At 51.6% G+C, this 21,059-nt stretch overlaps 1 protein-coding gene across 1 annotated transcript in view; it reads right to left on the reverse strand.

Moving 5' to 3' along the window:
- The window catches only part of ETS1 (ETS proto-oncogene 1, transcription factor), a 48,296-nt gene that overhangs the window by 5,255 nt on the left and 21,982 nt on the right, over positions 1–21,059 (reverse strand). Inside the window, exons 2-7 of the mRNA XM_035555735.2 lie at positions 19,521–19,640; positions 18,662–18,862; positions 15,132–15,209; positions 14,068–14,316; positions 10,160–10,420; positions 99–217 (exon numbers count right to left, since the gene is read on the reverse strand). Of these exons, the coding sequence (XP_035411628.1) occupies positions 99–217; positions 10,160–10,420; positions 14,068–14,316; positions 15,132–15,209; positions 18,662–18,862; positions 19,521–19,640 (1,028 nt within the window). The remainder of the gene's footprint in view (positions 1–98; positions 218–10,159; positions 10,421–14,067; positions 14,317–15,131; positions 15,210–18,661; positions 18,863–19,520; positions 19,641–21,059) is intronic.

Here is a 21,059-nt window from a genome sequence, read left to right on the forward strand (position 1 = left end):
ACTGCCCCAAACTCAGCCATGAAGGGTGGAGAGAAGAATTATCCTAGCAAATATTTCAGTGGCATTTGGGCTGAGCACTGAATTCCTGGGTACTCTACCTCATCTGGATCGGAAAGCTTGAACTCCCAGCCATCGCCCGTCCAGCTGATGAAGGACTGACAGGACTTGTCAGTGAGCAGTTCCAGCAGGAATTGCCACAGTTGGATGGGTCCGCTGCCTAGAAAGACAAAGGAAACATGAGACATCAATGCCAGGAAAGCACAGCCCCTTCTATCCTAGCCCAAGGGGGAAAAAATCGCATGCAAATGGTGCTCACTGGAAAAAAAATAAAAGCTACCAATGAGAAAAGAAAAGTCAGTGGCTGCAGGGCAAGATCTGGGCTGGGATGACAACTTGAGAGTTAAATCCTGCAGGTAAAAGAGCTTCCTATTTGCAGCAAGAGTTGAATATTCAGGCACTGGAATGCTTCACTTCGAGTTACATAAATAGGATTATTTTTCTGGCACCCAAACAGCGAGCAGTCGTCGTCTTGGCACAAGAGCACCACCGCTTCCTACGTGCCAAAAACCTCCTGGCCATTGAATGAACTCCGGCAGACTCCTGCTTCCCGACCTTGACTCTTTGCTCCGTGGCTGTTTATGGAGATAAAGGGGACCCAGGTATGAAAATTATTTGGCCCCTTTCCAGGGCGTGTTGCTGCAGGCACGGACTGCGCCGGCACACGGAGATGGGCAGGGGCTGGCGGTGCTGGCAGGCAGAGCTCAGCTCCCCGGGGCTGCTGGTTCTCCTTACCCAGCAAGGCAAGAGCATCCCTCGCCGCTGATGTTCAGCCTCTCTTTACAACTCCACGGTCTCCCCATTCCGCATGGATGCTAATTTTGGCCAGCAGCAATTTGTCTCAGGGTCCCGGGCCCAACACACCTAATGTGCAGTAGCTGGTGCACCACACTGAGAGACTGAGGCTTCACAGCCTGGTTTTGGCTGGATTAATGGTTTATGTGGAGTGATTTAAACAAAAAAACTTATCTCTTCTGTGCACTTGTGTCCCAATCAAAGGTAGAGGAGAAGCCCTCAAGCCAAAAGCTCTTTGATGAGCAACTTTCAACTGTGGCCACAGCTGAAATATTGCGCTTAGCTCTAGGAAATGTGTTCTGGGAAAGAGTCTGAAATGTTTTAAATGGAGCTTAGAAAATCTCAGTAATAATAATGACAATAATAGTAATAAACAGAGCCAGAGGTTAGAGGAAATGATTTATCACCAAAAAAATAGCGCTGGATTAGGATGGCAGGCAGGATGGGGTAAAGCCACCTGCTGACAGCAATGAGAACAAGCTTCAAGCAGGGAAAAAAGTTATTTACTCAGAAAAAGGGATGGAGAACAGCCTATTTCCATGGATGACAATGGAGACGTCGGTGCTGTGGCTGCAGGATAACCCGCTGAAGGAGGAGAGGGGTGTTCCCCCTTTTCCACAATGTTTCAAGTGACTCAAAAAGCAGACAGGCTGCTAGAGAGCAGGAAATGACAGAGCCGGCTCCAGGACAGGCGCACAGGGATCGGGGAATCACTGCGCCCCGTCCAGCCCTCCCCAAGGGGCGTAGCTCTGGTTTCCCCTAAGAAACCCCTCCAGATTTTGAGGGCGCTGGGTCCTCCGCCAAGCCACGGGGCACAAGTAAAGCCCGGATGGCTGGCAGCATTGCATCCCTGGTACCCCAGCCCCGGCTGTGGGCAGGACAAAGCAGAGGGCTCAGCATCTCTGGCTGTAAATGAGAAGGAGACGCTTGGCAGGGAGAAGCTCCAGCCTGCTGTCCTCAGCTGCAGCTTGCCCAGAGGCTGACTCCGAGACCTCCGGTAGGGGTGAAGGCAGAGCCACGTCGCACCGCCCGCAGCAGAGCAAGGGAGGAAATGCAGCTCACGCCTTCGCCTCGCGTCCCAAATGGAAGAGCCAAAAGCCTGGCCCGAAATGTCATCGCATCTCAAAGTCTTGGCCTACTTACAGCACCAAGCCCTACGTACAGGGAAACTATTGGGCAAGAGGGTATTTCGGCCTCCTGAGGCCCTCCAGGGGGAATTGCAGGCGAATTCATGCAGGGACAATTTCTCACCCCATCTCACTTTACACCAATCCCCTCCACACGTAAGGAGAGCAGCCAGTGCCAAAACCAGGTCAGCAAAAACAGTCCTAGGGAGCAAGACCGAAGCGCAACCAGGTTTGTCACCCTGCTTTCTCTCTTGCCCAGAAAAACGAACACTCCTCCCCTAATATATAACAGATGGAAACCCACTGCTTGGGCACCAGCTTCTTGGTGAGCGAATCCCTTCGAAAAATCCCCTGGGCCACCCTGGAGGCTTTCGAGGTGTCGGGGACTTGATGCGAGAGGTGCTGCTACGCCCGAGCCAAGCGGCCGGTGCGGTTCACGCGCGGTGCTGGCGGCTCGGCTGCCAGCTGGCGTGGGGAGGTGTTGGGAAACCCAGCAATTCCTCGCCCTCTCTCCAGCGAGCGAGGTAGGCTCCTGCCGCCGTGCCGGGCACTGCTCCGGCGGGTATTTTGGGATTTTGAAGGAAGCGGTGTAATGCAGCGGCTTGTGCCTTGGAAGAGGGATTCCCAAGGTCTATTCCTAGCCGCCTGTGGGCCTAGTGTAAAACCCCAAATTCCTCTGTGTTGGGCAGGCAATTATGTCAAGAATGTGTTTACTGCACAGCTCGCAGGCATGTCTCAGCTCCTATAAACACACACCCTGCCAGAGGGGAAGGCAGCGGAGGCCCTGCAGATGTGCTGCCGCTGGGGCACGACGCCGAGATGTCAGCGGGGCTGACACGAGGTGGCAGGAACCAAGCCCCAGCACATGCCCAAGCCTGCGTGCCCGAAAACAGCGCTGGGGAGACCACGGGAGCGGTGGCGTCAGCGGAGGAAGGAAAAATGATCAGGGCAGGGGTGCTGGGCGGTCCGTGCATGGGCTGGTTGGGCAGAATAGCTGCAATTAGTGCTAAGAAGGCTATCTTTGGAGGTTAGCTTCTTTTGCCTGCTCTGCAGCAAAGCAAGGTGCAGGGAAGTGTTTCTCCCACCACCTAGGAGAGGATTTCCCCGTGGCACTTAGCTTGCACAGAGACATCCACCCACCCACAGCGCATCCCCAGCGTGACGCTGCCGGGCTCGCCTCCGCGCCCTGAACCTCCACCCCCCGCAGCTGGGAGCAGCGCCCATTTTCCATCCCTTCTGCTTACACTCGTCCTCCCATCCCCAGCTGAGGCTGGAAATCCCCACCCAGATGCCCGGTCCAGCTCCCTCTGCTGCAGAGCTGTGCCAACACCACCATGCCGGCACAGCTCGGCGACTTCACCCCACCAGGAGACCTTGTTGCCTTGCTCATCCCCAAAACCAACCCCCCCGCTGGAACACTCCTGCAGCCTTTTCTTGGATGCAGCCCCAAGCGTGGGGTGCAGGGACACAAGCCACCCTTTATGGTGCCGGCCCCGCCGCGCACACCCAGGGACTTCCCAGACCAAGCCGCCCGCCCCGCCGCGACCCCTGGCACCCGCGGAGGCTGCTAAGAATAGCGCCCGCCCGGGGGGCTCGCCGCCCAGCAGGGCAACAATGGGGACCCTGTCTCGCCTCGGTGGCACTGAAGAGGGTCCTTCAGCAGGGCCCGCTGGGGAGTGTCACACCACAGGAATTCTCCCACGTCAGGGGGAAAATATGCCTCTCTTGCTGGATGACAACCGGCCTCTGCTCAGGCTGAGCGGTGCCTCCTTGGCTGGAGCTGCACCAGCCCTCCGAGGTCCCCACGGCATCCTCGGACAGGGCTGGAGGTCCCCTTCTGCCTTCTCACCCCTGGCTCTGGAGAGGGGTTAAAACTAAAGTGCGCCATCTCCAAAATCCTGCCAGCCCTTCTGCAAGAAGTGCTTTGCTAGCTCCAGCCTTTAACCCAAACCACGGGCTGGGGACCTAAGAGCCCCCCACGGTGTCAAATAAATGTGGTTGTGACTCTGAATCCTAAAATTCGGACCTGGAGAAGCCTGCCCATGTCAGAAGTGACTCCTAAACCCTCCGAGAGCTGGAAGTGTTGGCCCCGTTGGGCAGCCCTTTGTGGCAGCGCCTGGTTTTTATACAGATTTTAGGAGCCTCTGCAGTGAAGTGCAACCGCTGGTGTCTCCAAGGGCTGGGCCAGAGAGGGAGGGGACAACCGAGACAAAATTTGGGCAGGTCTGAGCTGGTTTTGCATTTGTGCCTCTAGCAAGAGAGTCTGGGGCAGGCGATGCCTCAGGCCCTGGTCCCAGCCCAGCACACCCCTGCCGGCCACTTTCCCCGCCGCCGGCGCAGACAGGCTGTGCACCATGCACGGGAGGGCCCGGGCCCAAAACGCATCATCCTCACCGTCTCTCGAGCCGGTTTCACACCCCCACCCCTCTCAACGGCCTCCGTTTGAAAGAAGGAAAACAAAACAAAACAAAACAAAAAAAAAAAACACTTCAAAAAAAAAAAAAAAAACACAGCACACCTATGCTTTGCGCTCTGCGGTTTGTGGTTCCAACCAAACACAGCGATTGGGCACAGCAACATCTCCAAAACAGCCTTCGCCTCCGTCTCGTGCCCACCTTGCCCAAGCCCCCTGTGGTGCCGATGCAGTGCCGGGGTCCTGAGCCCCCCCTTGCCGTGCCAGGCAGGGGACTGCAGAGCTCGGCCCTATCGTCGCCGTGTCGGCCCCAGCCCTCGCCCAGCCCGGCCACACCACTGCCCAGGGCAGGTTTTGTGCAGGTCAGGGGACGCCGGGGTGCATATCAAAGCATCTCCGAGCAGCAGGTGTGAACGAGGTGGGGAAGGACCCAAAAAGCTCCTTCCCTCCATGTGCTTACGGAGCAGCCAGATGGGCCACTCCGTGCTATTTCGGCTTTCCTGAGCCGTCTCCTCCGTCTCGAGGAGAACCACGATCAGCCTGGCGAAGCACGAGGGGCTCGGTGAGCTTCACATCGCCCTCCTGCCGGTGGTCCTGCCGGCGTGAGCTGCCGTGCGATGCCCCGAAGGGGGCACTGAACAGCAGCTGCTGCTTTGCTCTCGCCTCCGGGCTGCCGTGAAGCTGCTGAGGGGGCTGCAGCAGCACTGGGGAGAGCTGAGCTGCCGTCACGGTCGGGCAGCGATGCGTGGGGCTGATTTCACTGTCATTTGCACATGTCTGGCAGGTGGGGCAGGAGCCACCGAACCAGCCCCGCGTCCCACCCTGCAGCTCGGGAAGGGCTGCGGGGCCCGGACAGGCGCTGTGGGGGAGGCAGAAAACCAGCAGGAGCTGCTGCTGGCCACGTCTCAAATCCCCCTACTACAAGGGCAGGTACAGCACGGGACACAAAATGAGCGAGCTAGCACCATCACCTGCATCTCCCGGGCTGGAGGGGCTGTTGTGTCTCTTGTGACTGCCAGGGCCAGCTGGCTGCACCTCCGGGCTGCCCTAAGCAGAGCTACAGGCACCTAGGATGCTCACGGAGGCACGCTTTTCAGCAGTGCGGAGCGCAGGAAGGAAGGATGCTGATGTTTCTAGGAAAGCAACTGCACAGACTCTGGATGCCAAGGACACCCGGATCTCCGGAGCACAGCAGGAGAGGGGCCAGGAAAGCAGCTGCTGGTGGATTTTTGGATGCCCACGAGCGCAGCACATCTGGGGAGCTCGCTGGCTGGAAACTGCAGGCCAGCAGCGTAAGCAACAAGAAGGGAAGAAGCAGCACACAAGCTCTCTTGAAAGAGACCCACTTTCTTTGGCATCAGCTCGACTTTCTTGCAAAACAGCAGCTGCGTGCTTTCACTTCTGTGTCACAGATAAGCATCGCTCAGAAACGGAGGCCTGTCGAAGGCACGGCTTCGGGCTCCGCACCACAGACACTTGGGACAGGGCAGACGGGTTTACCCAGCACGTTCGGGCCCTATCGACACGGTGCCACGAGCACCGATAGCGGGGCTCGGGGCTGGACCCGGCCCAGGCAAAACCGTTAGCTGTGCGGACACGCTCCTGGGCGCTCGGGCGAGATAGCATCTCAGAGGGGTCGGCTATTCCCAGCACTACTTTCTGTCTTCTCTAAGGGCAGCGTGATAACGGAGATAGCATCAATCTGTCGCTAAGAGAGACAGTCAGGTCCTGCGTGATATTAGCTGGGAAGGAGGCATTAACTCTCTAGGTGCTGGGATTGTCTGTAAAGGCTTCAGCAACTCCCTAGCCAGGCCCGTAAGAAAGGACCACGTTACACGTGCAACACTGGCCTTGCAAACAAGGGATCGAGCTCTGCTTTGCAGTCACCTCACCCTGCTCGTCCCTCTTTCCTCCCTTCCCCTCCCAAACCCGAGGGGAATCGCTGTGCTCCGCTGGTTCGGCTATTTGGAGCAGCACATCGCAGCTCGGCAGCAGGGCTCGGGCACTGCGGCAGCGCTGCGAGACGGAAAGCCCCAGCCTGCACAGCCGGTGCTGAGGCCCTGCACGCCGCAAAGCCGACACGCACATCTTGGCTCCAAACCCACGCAGGTGCTCAAGAAAAGCTGAAAGCAACTCAGCCCAGGGCAGCGATTGCCGACGGCCACAGGGGCGCAGGGTCTGAACCTCCGCTGGACCTGCACCACCGGGAGGACAGCAGCACAAGTAGGTCAGAGGAGTGGAAAAATAGACACAGGGCAGAAAGGCCGAAGACCGGTGCGGTCAGACCCACACCACGGGCAGTGCTCCGCTCTGCTACGCCCCATTGGTGTTCATCCACCAGGTCTCACAAAGGATCGGGGTGGCTTGTTGGAGCCAGCAGCTTGCAGGATCCGGCTACAGCACAGCCCCGGGCAGGGTGCAGGTGGCAGGGAGCAGGCAAAGCTGAGCTCGCTTTAGCCCAGCTGAGCTCGGGTATGGAGGGATCTGTGTGCCAGCGTGCACCTAGCACGAGCCACCCGCCCACGCCGAACGCTGTGCGGCTGCATGAACCTGCTCAGATAAGTCAACGTGAGACCTAGCACATCTGCCTGCAGAGCAGATGCGTCCTGATGCACCCCGGATGCATTCTCTCTCCGTTTCCTAGGTCATTTCAAAAATGAAAAATAAAAAAAATCTGGCTCATTGTAAGACTCAAGTTGGCCAAGCCCAAGGGAGGCTGCCCCAAAACCCGAGGTGTCCAGAGATGGCCCTCCCTGCAGCTATGGAAACTGAAGTTCACCAACTCCGGAGCAGTTACATTTCTCCTTCAAAAAAAGATAAGAAAATTGCATCAACCTCTATCTGAGCAACCATGGCAACTTGTTAAATTAGGTCAAGATGTGGGGGCAGATAACACAGCTTTGAAAAGCTGCTTGCGAGCAGGGTGAAGAACACATCAAACGCAAATGGCGCTTCCGCCAAAATGCACCTTCTCACCAAAGCATGCGCCTCCTAGGGCAGATACCATCAGCGATCTGCCACGGCTGCGATAAAGCACTGTGCCACCTCCCAGGGCCGCGGGCAAAACAGGCACGGTGACAAAACCCGAACGATATTGTCAGGTTCCTAAAGTGAACCCAGAGGCCCTGGAGATGAAGGACGCCGTCTGCCAGGCTTCGCCCTCCCATTTGCACTCTGCGAGTCCTAAAAGGCTCACGCTGAGACACGGTGGTGTGTCTCACATGTGGTGTGTCTGCTGGGTGCTCCAACAGGCTGGCGACGGGATGCCCAGCACTGGACACGTGCTCAAGGCATCGCCTGAGTCAGAAATGGGAAGCAGGGGTCTCAGGCACTTTGGGGTGACGCTGGGCTGGTAACCCCCTGCTCTGCTCGTTTGGAGGCTCCACGGCCTCACCGAGCTGCACAGAGCCCAGACTTCAAGTTCCTCTGCTCTAGCCACCAGACAGCACTTCCTCCCCTGAGTAAAAAGCAAGTAAAGCAAATTAAAAAAAAATAAATAAAAAGAAGAAGCCAGGAGTTCTGCCTGAGAGTCCCCACTGTCCTTGCTCAGCTGGCCCAGGAGAGGTCCAGCACTTCTCCATGGACAGCCTCAATGTTATTTTTTTTGCAGAAATATGCTACTGCAAAGCAGTTTCAAGAGGGCCTGGTCCTCCTATGGTCTGTAAGGCAACATGTTCTCACTTGCTCTCACTGTGACCTGCTTTCACAGCAGCCTGGCTTTGCCTTGCACCCACGCTGGGCTCCCTCTGCACAGAAAATATAAGGTGCTGACAGGTCAGTAGGCTTTAAAAAGGGACAGAGGACTTCCCTGGAGTCACACGTCTGCAAAACTCATCTATCCAAAGATATTTCCCAACGGTGAATGCAGGCAGCGGCGGTTTCAGCACTGAATTACTGCTTAGCAGCCTCCGGGGCAAGCAAGAAGTGCTGCAACCCAAGGATTTGCAAGTGACCGATGTTTCTGGAAACCTCCAATTTTCCTTTCCCCCATTTAAAGTTTCTCAAGTGAAGCAATGAAAAAAAACTTATTGATCATGTCAAAATGCTTGGGCCGAGGGAATATCTTCCCAGCTCAAAACAGGGTTTGAAATGAGGCAAGGGAAAAAGTTACGCGGCGCAGAGCATTTGGAAGTGTGCTCTGGCACTGCCTTAACTGAGGTCTCACTTTCCTGACAGCAAGAGTCCAAGGACACTCTTTGGGGTGCTAATACCCCCTGGCAAAACACCGGCTCCAGCTTCGGCTCCTTGCTGGCAGAGGGAGGTGGGAATGCCGCTTCTCCGCGGGGGCAGCGCTTCTCTTCCAGGAACCAAACAGGGAGGGAAGCACCCAGCTTGGGCAGCACAGCTCCTACCTTCGCCAGTGCTCCCGTGCCTCAGTTTCCCCAGCTGTTGAAAAGCAACCAGTGCTCCTGCCCAGGCACCGCGTACCCAAAACACTTCCACAGCCCTGGTGAAAGGCGTTATCGGGAGAGAAGAGGAATAAAGAAGTGCATGGAGTGCTCACCGGTCTCTTTTCTTATGAACATCAACTTCTGTGGCAGGGCAGAGGACGGTGTCTGGGGGCGTAGCCCCTCCTACTGCTCGTGCCTCTCCCTTCCACATCCCCCAGCCAAAAACCATTCAGGAATGGCAGAGCACACTTTTATTTTGCATAGACCTGGTCGAAACTGGCTCATTCAGCAGGCCAGGCTAAGCGTTCTTTCTAACTAAAGCTATAGCAACAAACCACTTCCTTTTTTACACATAGCTCCTAAAATTATCTCTCCACCTCTCCTCCCCTCTGCATTTACCCCCAACAAAAACTAGATATCAGCCCTAAGACGAGCCGTGCGTGGGAGGAGATTTCAGGGACAGTCGCACCTCAGGATCTGCTCTGAACCTTTTGATGATCTTTATCTGCACAAACTATTTCCACTGCTTGGCTCCTCTGCGCCACAGCTGCTACCAGCTGGGGCAGGAGGGATCAGTATGAACAAGGGAGAGGAACAGCCAGGAGTCTGTCCTACAAATTCTACCTGCAATTCAGGGAAGAGATACGGCACGGAAGGACTGGAAAGGATTATCCCAACATTAGCATGAAGCCCTATACCACTAGGTTTCTCTCCGTTGAGAGAAGAGATGGCCAGATTGCTGGAGGGCTGTCACATAAAAAGCCAGAGTTTCTGTGGTCTATCACCTTCTCATCTCTCCCAGCGCAGGGAATGGAAAATATTTGGGTCTGCTTTGGCACAGTCCCATCCCTGCCTCTCACCAACACAAAGAGCAGAGCACAGTCCCTCCTCGCTGCTGAAAGGGGATAAGATCATTTTGCATCACGCACAGCAGTGCTGAAACGCAGCCACTCCTGCCTGAGGTGGGAAACCACAAGCACGTGGCCAGCACGTTGCATAAAAGTGGCGGATGAGGAAACAAAGGCTCTCTAGTACTTTGTGTTCTCAACAATAGACACCAGACACCAGCTCCTACCAAACTCAACCAGGAGGCATCCAGGTGTAAACGAAAACACAAGGCATCAATTGCCCCGTGCTCAGCTGTGTCCTCGACCCTCTGCGAGGGCTGGAGTGCCCACACTCAAAGGACAAGCAGCTTTGGGGGGTGATCTCAGGTGTGCACACATGCATGTGGTTGGGACACCCCAAAAACCCTCACTCACAACAATGCAAAATTGGGCAACCCAAAGACCCTGGAAGCTCTGCCCTCTGCTAACGGAGAGGTTCTACCCGAGGTGCTCAGCAGAGAGGTGGTCTCCCGAGGACCGTGACCCTACCTGTGTAGCCAGCGAGGGCAGCAGCAGGAATGACAGGCTTGTCCTTGTTCATATCGGCCCGATCTCGAACATAGTCCTTGAAGGTGCCCTTGGGCTTGTGGTTGGGCAGGGCGGCGGGGTAGTCCTCCGAGTCAAAGCTGTCGTAGGAGGGGACGCGCTGCAGGCTCTGGAAGGAGGACTGGCTGCTCCAGGACTGCGTCAGGCGGTCGCAGCTGTCGTAGCTCTCTATGCTCTCAAAGGAGTCCTGGCCGCCCAATTTACCTGGGGAGAAGGAAGGGCACGTGAGAGGTGCTTGGCCAACACCGGGATGCTCCAGCTGGCTGTGGCTATGAGCGGGATGCTTCACTTGCCCGCAGCACAGGCAGAAGGCAGCCAGGCAAACGCTGCTGTCACACTGCACCTCACACCCAACCAAACTCAAAAGTAAGCCCTGTCTCTGGGATACCTTTGTTATCTTCAGAATTCAAAAGCAGGGCTATATGAGCACTGGAAAAGGTCAGGCAGCAGAGCAAGGCAGGCAGAATTTGGGGAAAAGCCCAGAGTCCTGACTCTCTATCTGAGACAGACGCCGGGGGCTAACTGGAAATTGCCCTCCCTTTCAAAAGGCAACGGCAGAGAAACAATCCACTTTAGACAGATATTCGGGGCTTGGTTCAGGTGCCTAACCATGGGAACTGCAGGGCCTCTTGCTCTTATTGCAGACCCGTACCTTTCTGCAGCAAGTCCCATACTGAACTGCCAGCCCTGTGCAAGTGCTCCTCAGGCACGTTCAAGGGCACCGGACACCCGGCTTCTTGACTTTTCACGTTTTCTACAAAACTCTACAGCAGCCTTTTATTGCCATATGTTACAACCGACTTCCACCTTCAAATCCCCAAGCAGCAGCAGATTTGATGGAGGAGGAGAGCAAAAGGCTGAGAGCTCAAACAGCTATGTTTCCAGTTCTGGTAAGGTGAGCACAGCTGGCTTGTATCAAGGCTACTCTCCGGGGTATTTTTAGTAAAGACCAGAACATGAGAGGCCAGATCCTTAGCAGTGCTATGCTGATTTACACCCTCTAGAAAACAGCACAAGTATACCCTCTGTCCTTAAAACAGAGAGCTAAAAAAGGATCCGAAGAACAAATTGAAATTGCTCTCTCTGATCTCCCTTACGCTGACGATTGCTCAACATCTTTACTGACAAACTAAGAGTGCAACAGGATCATTCAAGTTCACTAATTTCCCAAACTGGGCTAAAAACAGCTGCTGGGATTGTGCAAGAGCTCCTGGAGAAATTTCCATTGGCAGAGCTACCCGCAGCTTGGGCCCAGATATTAAACCACAGGGGAACAGGAACGTGGAAGGACGCTGGCACGCTCCCCCGAATATTTGTTGTGCTGTAGTTCGAAGAGCACTTGCTGCAAAAAGGCTTAACTACTGTGGGTGCAGAGCTGTGCCAAAAAGTCAGCTCTGCCCTGATTGCTGGCCTCGGCTACAGGCATCTTCCCCTTCATCCTAAAAAGATGCTCTCTCTTCAACCAAATCAATTAGTCTTGTAAGCCTGGGATTCCAGCTTAGGCTCACCTTCCCCTTAGCATGATTTCATTAGACTCAACGTAGTCTAACACCCAACATTTCCACTTAAAGGCCTTCCTGGTAGTTACTTCTAGCAGGTCCGTGCTTCAGAATGATTCTCCTGATAATATCCACGCTACGTTTATTTATGTATTTATTTAAGGATTTCACAAAATGTACTTCAATCACTTCCTGAATTCTGTAAGGGGAAAATAACACCATTTTGTGCATGTTCATTGGCATAACCACTTCCCTGAGAAGTCTTGGGGCGCGATCCCTTTTAGAAAAGGAATTAAAAATCTGCCAGATGAACAGCTTCAGCGCTGGGGACGTGACTTGTACTATTTCACTGAAAATTCACCCAAATTTGACCTAGCTGTGAGCTTTTGCAAATCACGCCTTGCACCTACTCAGGAGAAGTTTGTTAAGAGTTTGGCAGCTATGCTTTCCAACCAGACGCCTTCACTGATAAGGCAGAGTGAAAAAACTCCCAGGGAATCACAAAATTAGCTCCTGCTGCCCACACAAAGAAAGGCGAAAGGCGACTGTCTGGAAAACCTTCACCCTGACTCTTCCTTAAGTGTTTGACTTTGCGACTGATTAACCTTATAAAAGAGTGGAAGGTAAATGTGAATGTAAACATAAATAAGCCGGACTCTGGTTTATATTAAGGCTTCTTTATACCACTCTGGGAGTATTTATGCCACCCAAAGGCCCTTCTGGGTGGCTAAAATGTAGTGTTAGTGTAAGCATGGCCAGGGCCTGTTGCATTTCTTCAACCACAATCAGTAAGTTAAAGTGTCTGCTAAAACCAGGGGCACTTGGTCCCCAATGCCAGGTTAAGGTCTCTTTCTTCCTTCCCTTAGAACCATTTTAGGCTTTCCAGTAGGAACAGGCTGAAGGCATAACTGCAAAAGCATTCCCGAATCCTTGCATTTCAATGAGTATTATTAAAAAATCACAAATGTTAAAGAAGAATTCAAGAAAAGGGAAAGGCACAGATGAAAGATAGCCAGAAAAGCAATCCCGGAAAGAGAAGCTTACCTAGAATTATACCACTACCCCTTTGATTCACTGTATCATCCAAGTCACCTCTCTCATATTAACACTCAACCAGCAGAAGCAGAGGTAATAATACAAATAATAACTTTCCTGTCATTAGCTCTCCCAGCCTTGAAAAAGAATGAGCAACATAAAATGAGCGCCGCTGTGCAAAGCATATGCGATGCAGGCCTGCAAAGGGGCTCCAGCTTTCACAGGGAACCAGCACATCTTCAGCTCTCGGTGCTGGATGAATGAATGGGTTTAAATATTCAACATCAAACCCGGCTCACAGCAACACGTTAGTATAATGAATTTTAGGCATAGGGACATCTGGATTCTATTCAGGGCGCGATCGCAGGCAGGTCAGATCTCTACCCCATGCCTCAGGTTCCCTACCTGGAATCAGGAGATAATGATACCCCTTTGTAAGTGACTTTGAGCTCTACGGATTAAACTCTTTCTTTGAATATATACTGTGAGCCAGATCCTCAGCCTCGTTTTAAGCAATGTAATTACAAAATAGTTGGGCATCTGGGCCCCATGTGTTCAGAATTTAATATTAATTGAAAAGGCACTTGGCTCAGATCCTCAAAAGTGTTTAGGTGTTTAAAGCCCATCAACTCAAACAGGAATCATGTACTTATAACTCTTTGGAGATGTGGGGTTGTAGCACAAGGATTCAGGGGCTCCTTCAGCTCTGTCATTGACCCAACTCGTGACATCTGAGTCTCCTAACAAAGCATAAGGCTTGGGTTCACTGGAACAGATTATCGGTTCAAACAAACAGCCATCAAACTCAACGGAGATAATGGATAAAGACTGGATCATCAAGTGTAAAACCTTTCAGAGCCTCGGACAGTAATTCCTGATGAGAACTTGTGAAGGATTTGTGGGTTTTTGCCTGGTCTCCTAGGAAAATGAGATTTATACAACCACACAGCAGTCTGTCCTCCCTAATAACCTTAAAGCCTATTTCAGCTTCACTCAAGTTTGACATCAAAGTACAGAGCCAGAAATGCTACACTTTCGCAGATGTAAAAACAGGCAGCAGAGCAGAGACAAGGAAGACCTTGTTTCCCCTGGAGTGCAAGGCAGGGAGGGCTCAGAGCCATCGGGGAATTATCCAGGAGTTCAACCCCATAAGAGACACACGTAGGGAAACAGCTTCACTACTGGCATCGCACGGCTCCCTGTTGGATTTGGGCCCTGTCAAGGACTATCTCTACAGACGGGAAGGCAGCATTTGTGGGTTCATATAAGTAGAGAGATCAAGAACCCAGGCAAGCCCTGGGAGATGCCCAACTGTACCTCGACTGGCACGCCCCATGCACATGTTATCTGGCGTTACCACTTCTTGCTTGATCGTGAAGTAGTCTGTCTGCAGGGAGTCCGTCTGGACGGGGTCACGCAGGATGACTGAGGAGTAATCGTTCTCGTACTTGAGGGACAGAAGCTCTTCCGAGCTGATGGGATGGAGGGTCTGGTAGGACTCTGTGATGAAGCTGGGCTCGGAGAACTCGGAGGGAGGCACGCACTGTGCATGCTCGATGCCATAACCTGTTGGCAGGACGGGAGAGTCAGAAAGCAACGCAAACACGGTCAGCTTGAAGAAACCAGAGCACTGCTCACTGCCCCTCCAGTCTTCCACAGCACAGTACGATTCAGGGTCTGTGACGCAAGAGAAGACTGTCTTTGGATATAAAATATCTGGCACAATTGGGAAATACTTTTGAGTGAGGTTTCTAAAAGCTATATACAGATGGTGCCTTATAATTGCAGTGATTTAAAAAAATAAGACATCATTAATTACACTGAAGTCCTCTCAAGCAAGCTGCTAGTGGGAGAAGCTGGAAAACCATGAAGAGCATACTCTCAGCAAAAAGCTATGGGTAGGAGAAATTTCACTGATGACTGCAATACATGAGTAACTTCCAAAGTCACCTTCCAGAACCTGGAATCCCAATTCAAGTGATTTTGTTTGTTTGTTTAGTTGGGGTCCTTTTGCTGGTTCATGAAGTACACTACAAATCTCAAATACTTTTCTCTTAAAGAACATCTCCAAATCAATGGCAATGGGAAGTGCAGGAGTTTGGACTGATAACTCATCTCTTTCTTCGCCAGGTTCCTACCTAGCAATCCAGAATTAAGCCTTCTTGCCCCATTCCCCCCCAACCCCACACCTTTCTTGTTAAATAAACTTCTAAATAAGTCAACCCAAAACAGCAAGGAAGACTGAGTTACGCATTTTGCATGCTGTGCCATGAAGGGGAAGTAACTGCACGGTGCAGTCCTCATGTGATGCAGACAAACCTCTAATAGGGGGCACTTTTACACCTGGAAGCACCACAACAATAACAGTAAGCGAGACTTACTAATGAAGTAGTCTGAAGTATAGCGGGATTCTGGATATGCTGCATTCACTCCGTTTGCGGGATACGGTTTTATCTCTTCTGCAAAGAAGAAAAGGAAGCAAATGTCACATGTCCATAGACATATCATGCCTTGCAAAACGTGCTGTAATGCAGAGAGGTCGAAACTTCCTAAAATGCTCCTCCCAGGGTTAAACTGGGACATTCAAAGGAACAGAAGTGCACAGTTAGGTGCTGAAATCCCACTGAAACATGCACTCGATGCATTTGGGCTCCTTTGGGAATTCTTGCTGGAGGCATGCACAAATTTAAACAAAACAGCAGAAACAACAACCTTCTCAATCAGTGGCTCCAGGTGGTTTTGAAAAGCTAGTTAAAAATTAAAGAAAGCACGGAAATTATTTATTGTCTGTCTTTCTTTTAAGGATTGTTTATTACAGTTACATGTATGAGCTCATGAAAAAAAAAAACCACCATACAAGGACAACTGTTTTCCTGAAAAAGCCCCTATTTTAGACCAGCAGTAGGTGTGAGCAAGTGAGTGGGTAATGCATACCAAACCAGCTCCTACAACCCTAAATTAGTGCTAATTCCCAGCCTACATGGCACGTCTACCTTACGCCTGATGAAAGCGGAGGATCCCATGCTCAGAGCAGCTTTGCCACCCTGTCCATTAACCAGCTCCTGATGCACACTCCATAGGGAATACACGGGCAGCACCACAAATTTTAACCTTTCTATAGGCGTGATTCACCCAGAATGAGCAAATATCACATCAAAGCACAGATTCTCTGCTTTCCACTGCTTTTTCCAAGAACTTTGGTACTCCTGGGCTTGGCGCTGAATTTGCTTTCCCATGTAAAAGCCGCACTGTTCCTCCCCTGACCAGTTTTTCCATTAACACCTTACTCATTCCAGCACGGCATGCGGGCAGAGATACTTTCATGGGAGATTTTATTTTCTTTGCAGAGGGTAACAAAAATAAAAAAAAAAACACGGACAACTCCGGGTTATGTTTATTTCTGCTGAAGCTAAAGAGAAGCGAACCGAAGATAACGCACGTTTGCTTGCAAGGAGCCTAATTTTGGCCCTCTCTCCTGGGGATTGCAGGGTGGAAAATATTCTCTAACAAAAGGAGGTTTTGTGCAAACAGAGAGACCTAATGAGAAATGCTCTTTTCCTCTCCCCACGGAGTCTGCCAAGGGGCAGGGTGGGTGACCACAGGGAAAGAGAGCAACCTTCAGCTATGCTTACAGTCAAGTGGAGGGCACTGCTGACTGCTGGTAACTGAGGAGGTTATTTTAGGAAGAAATTTGGAAAAATATGCCTGAAAATACCCAAATCCATGCAGGGAAAAGTCGCCCATCTGCTGCCATTTTTAAACCCTGAGCAGGCTGCGGTACATGAGTCACTCTCTCGGAAAGAGCTCACAAGGGAGGCATGTTAGCAGGAGGGACAGCAAGGTCACAGCCTGTCCCAGCATGACCCCACTCCAGCAGTCACACCACCACAGGTAATGCCAAACATCGAGGGGTTAACCACCACTCTCAGCATCCACACCCCTGAGCGAGGATGGTGGGCAACTGGGGAAGACGGGAGAGATGGGAACTGGCCAGTTGGACATGGGCTCACCAACACCATGACGCTATAGGTGAGCCTCGGGAAACCTTGAGCTCTTCATGTTTCACATTCCCAGCTGCAAAGCGGAAAGAAGCATCTCGTCTCACAAGGAGAGCGATGTGGCAATGGCCATTTTGCACAGTTTGTTTGTGGAACACCAGCACAACAGAACCCAGACCTTGTCTGGCCTTTGGAGATGTAACAAGTAAGACAAGTCCCATGACTTACAGGCAACAGGAATTAGTCCTTGGGGTGAAGCTGGTTATTTCCTGGAAGCCCTTCTCAGTTACTTTCCAAATACTTCATAGATATTGCCCCTCTGGGAAATGTGTTAAGAACCCACCATAGAAGCTAAGGCTCAGATAACTTACGCAAGAAGTGACAAAGTCACCAGTAAAACAGAACATAGAACAGAGGTTTCTTGGTTCCCAGGGCTATGCCAACAGTGTTGAGACAAATAAATTGTCTTACTCTTTTTCATCCTTCTGGAGGAAAAGCTGCAATAGGTAGAAATATTTCCAGCATCTTTGTAAAAGCCCTTATCTATCTCACACCTTTTGCATCCTCATAACTGCAGCATCTAAGCACCAGCATGTGTCAGTGCTGTCAGGAAACATGATCCCTACTTTACAGTTAGCAAAACTGCATCACCAAGTTCATCTGCGTGCCTTGGGGGATCTGCAGGAAGAGCAGGGCTGGGAGCAAACCCAGCCATCAGTCGGTACCTGCAGCACATCGCGCTGCTGCAGGTTACAGCACTGACAAATGAAGGAGGGTTGCAGGAAGGCAGAGCTGTGTTACAAGCACTGGCTTACAGCAAGTAGAAATCGGACTGACCACAACCCTTTGCTTTGTTTGGTTATACTGCTTGCTGTTGATATAAGCCCTCATTAAAAATCATGCAAAACGAGACGAACTGAACAGATACGGAGTCAAACAAAGAGCAGAAAAACAGCCTGTCATGCACAGAGCCTGGGAATAGCCATGTTTACCTTTTGCAAACCACAGGTAGCAGTAAAATTAGTAATCAGCAATTAACATCCATCTGTCAATGGTTTCCTGGAAGGCATAACTTTGTTTCCCCTCCCCTTCCTGTCACCAATATGGGCCCACTGACAAGCACGCAGGGTCAGCACGGCAGCACAAGGGATATTCCAGGAAGGCAATTAGCTCTGCACAGGAATGAGCTAGAGAAGGACCCAGATCTGCTGCTGCTCCTGCTCATGACTTGGTTAAAGGTCTTAAAGATCTTCACCCGCTCTTTAGGAACCATCCTAGGTGGGAAAAGTGTTGCTTCTGCATCCTTCAGCGACATGCCATCAAAATCAACACCTAAAACAATGCATACCTCCCCTACCCAACTAAAATACATAAATTAATGCCCTCAAATGCTTGCAGGTGGCTTCTGCCATTCCTTCCTGTGTGGGACACAACCACTCAAACTCAAAGCCATTACACTCATGAGACATAAAACAAAGAAAAGCCGCTTCCAATTGCAACTGGGAAATTAGGGTGGGATTTTGGTGATATTGTTGTACTTAGTTGCACTGGAGGAAGTAGTAAAATTCACAGCAGGAGCTGAACGATCTGAGGAAGAATGCCTTGGAAAATCCCACCATCGTTTCCAGGCAGGCAGAGCGTCCCTGCCTGCTGTGGATCCCGGCCAAGCGGCCGGCGTAAACACCCTTCCTCTTTCAACAAGTGCCAGGATTTGCACTGCCCATTGCAGGTTGGGATGCCCATTTGAAACCCTACTGGAAAGCTAGGCTTTCAAAGACGCTTTTATTGGGATTGCAGCCCAAGCTGAACACCTCATTGCACAGCCAGATTGTAAACCAAGCTCCTTGGAAAGGCCCAAAGTCAGAGCAGCCAGGACCACATGAGCTATTCACCTTGGAGACCCCAGGACTCACCTTTCTGCAAGATCTCCAGATGTTCCCAAAGGATATCTCCCACAAAGTCAGGCGCTAGCTCCAGGAAGCACTCCTTGCCCAGGGCACAGAGGGCAGCACCATTCATGCAAAACTTCTGGAAATCCACTCCCTTCAGGCTGAACTCATTCACTGCCCACATCACCCAGTCCCGCACGTGCGTCTCCGTCCACTGCTGGGGATCTGCACCGAAGGGTTGTAGAAAAGGTTCACTAACAAGCAAGCACAAGCCATTTCTCCAGGAAAACAGGACACTAACAGTGCTACAGGTGGATAAGCACCTGCACAGCCTCATCCTATAGAGACCGAAAATCAATTGGCAAAAGGTCAATATGTGGTGGGGGAACACTGCACCTACAGCCAGTTTGGATCAGCCCTATTTGCAGACTTATTTCATACAAGGAATGAGCTTTGGATTTGTTTGGGACTTCTAATAATCCTGACGCTTCTCTGACTCCTTTTTCCACCCACATCTTGCTTGGTTTCCCTGTTATCAGCCTCTTGTAAAGGGTCCCAGCTGCTTTTCCATACTGTGGACACGACTTGTAAATAGAAATCTCCGAGTCTCAACAAAGTGGCAGGAGCAGTCTCGCAGCAGAGGTTATCTCACTCCGTTAGCAGGACAGACAGGCACAGTCTGTCAGACGGGTACAGCTTGCAAGCGGTACTGAAAGGTTTGGCCTCCGTGTCTGGATTTTTCCAGCTGATGCTACCTATAAACGAGGCAATGCTGCACGGAGGGAACCAGTCAAAGGGATGGCAGATGTGGGGAAGGGCATCCTGGGGGGAGGACACGATCTCTGTGTCTACCACAGCTGCTCACCAGGAAGCCGTGTCTTACCTTTGGGGATTCCCAGCCGCTGCTGCTCTTTCGCAAAGCCGCTGAAGGTGGCTTTCAATGCCTGAGACATCATTTCTTTGCTGCTGGGGGTTAACAAAGGCACATCTGCACATTCCATATCTGAAAAAAGCAGGAGAGAAAAATGGTCATAAGGATTGGGAAAGACAACAGAAGTCCTCACATTACTCTGTCCTTTGGATTGTCAAAAAGTGAGCAATCCATTCATTTTTTGCTCTTGAAGTTTTTCAGACCCTCCAGCGCAAAATCTAAACCCTGAGAGTCCATAAGCAGACTTCTTACACACAGAAGAAAAAAGAATCGCGTGCGTAAAGGGCACAGACGAGCCCTGTCTGGTAAGCTGGGTTACACGGTGCATGTGGTCTCCCTGCGAGCCAACCACAAATGCGCTACTGGAAATTTGACGGTGGTATCAAAGACCAGCACAGACACCAGCTTACCCAGCATCGTCACCCCAGGTGGCTTCTGAAGTCTGGGAGATGGCTGAGCAGTGCCAGACACCAACAAGGGTAAAGGGTCCCACACCAGAGTGAACAGGACAGCATGGAGAAAAACATCCCCGAATTACCGCTCCACTTCTGGGCATCCTGGCCCATAGGAAAGCAAGAGGAAAAAAGTAATTTTAAAGAATCAACAGGCGATCCTGGAAGAAGTAAGTTCACAGCAGGATGAGGCATGATGAAGAACCGGCAGAAAACCCATTCAAGGAAGGAGGGAAAACAAAAGAGCTGGAAAATCCCACATTAGCACAGAGTTACATCATGCGAGGCCGTAGCACGGCGGATTCGGAGTGAGTCACCGAGCAGCGCGCAGCCGCCCCCATGGGAGACGCGGGGCCAAGCCAAGAGCCGGGCCTTGGAGTCAGTCCTGATGAGAAGCAAAGGTCTTCCTCTCTTTCTTTCCTTTCTCTAATTTACTTGGAAGGAGGTGGATGTTCGTAGCCAAAGAGTTTCATAAACAAAAGCAACTGTTGTTTTTTTAAAAAAAATCTCCTCATTCTGAATAAAAGGTTTGGCTCTTTTTCATATATTTTAAGCATTCCTGAAAACCATCATTTGCGGAGAAGGAAAGCCTCTTACATTCACCATCTCAAACAACTGGACTTTATCAGGCCCATTGTAAACCTTCCGCCTGAGGCTGGTTTAACTCTGTAGCCTACTGGAAATTTTTCAATGAAAACTGTTCTCAGCGGAAAAATGACAACACGCACAAGCTTTTTTGGCGTTTTCATCAACATCTGGACGCAAACATCAAAACTCATAGTACTCTCTGGTTTGTGGAAACCCTAGCCACTATCGCCCCGCGTCGATTGAAGCTCTGGTTTAGTGACCCCGTACACACGCAGAGCAGTGCTGGCTGCGGGTGGCGGCCCCGATGCGGGGAGAATCGGGGTGCAGCCGCCCAGCAGAGGGGTCCTGCTGTGCTCACGGGCAGCCAGACCTGCAGGTATCACCGAAACTCCGCACAGCTGGGTTTTTTCCCCAAATGAGGACCTGGGGCTGTGTCAATAAGCGCCCGCGT

The sequence above is a fragment of the Cygnus atratus genome, chromosome 22 (genome assembly GCF_013377495.2).
Source record: "Cygnus atratus isolate AKBS03 ecotype Queensland, Australia chromosome 22, CAtr_DNAZoo_HiC_assembly, whole genome shotgun sequence".
Lineage (NCBI taxonomy): Eukaryota > Metazoa > Chordata > Aves > Anseriformes > Anatidae > Cygnus > Cygnus atratus.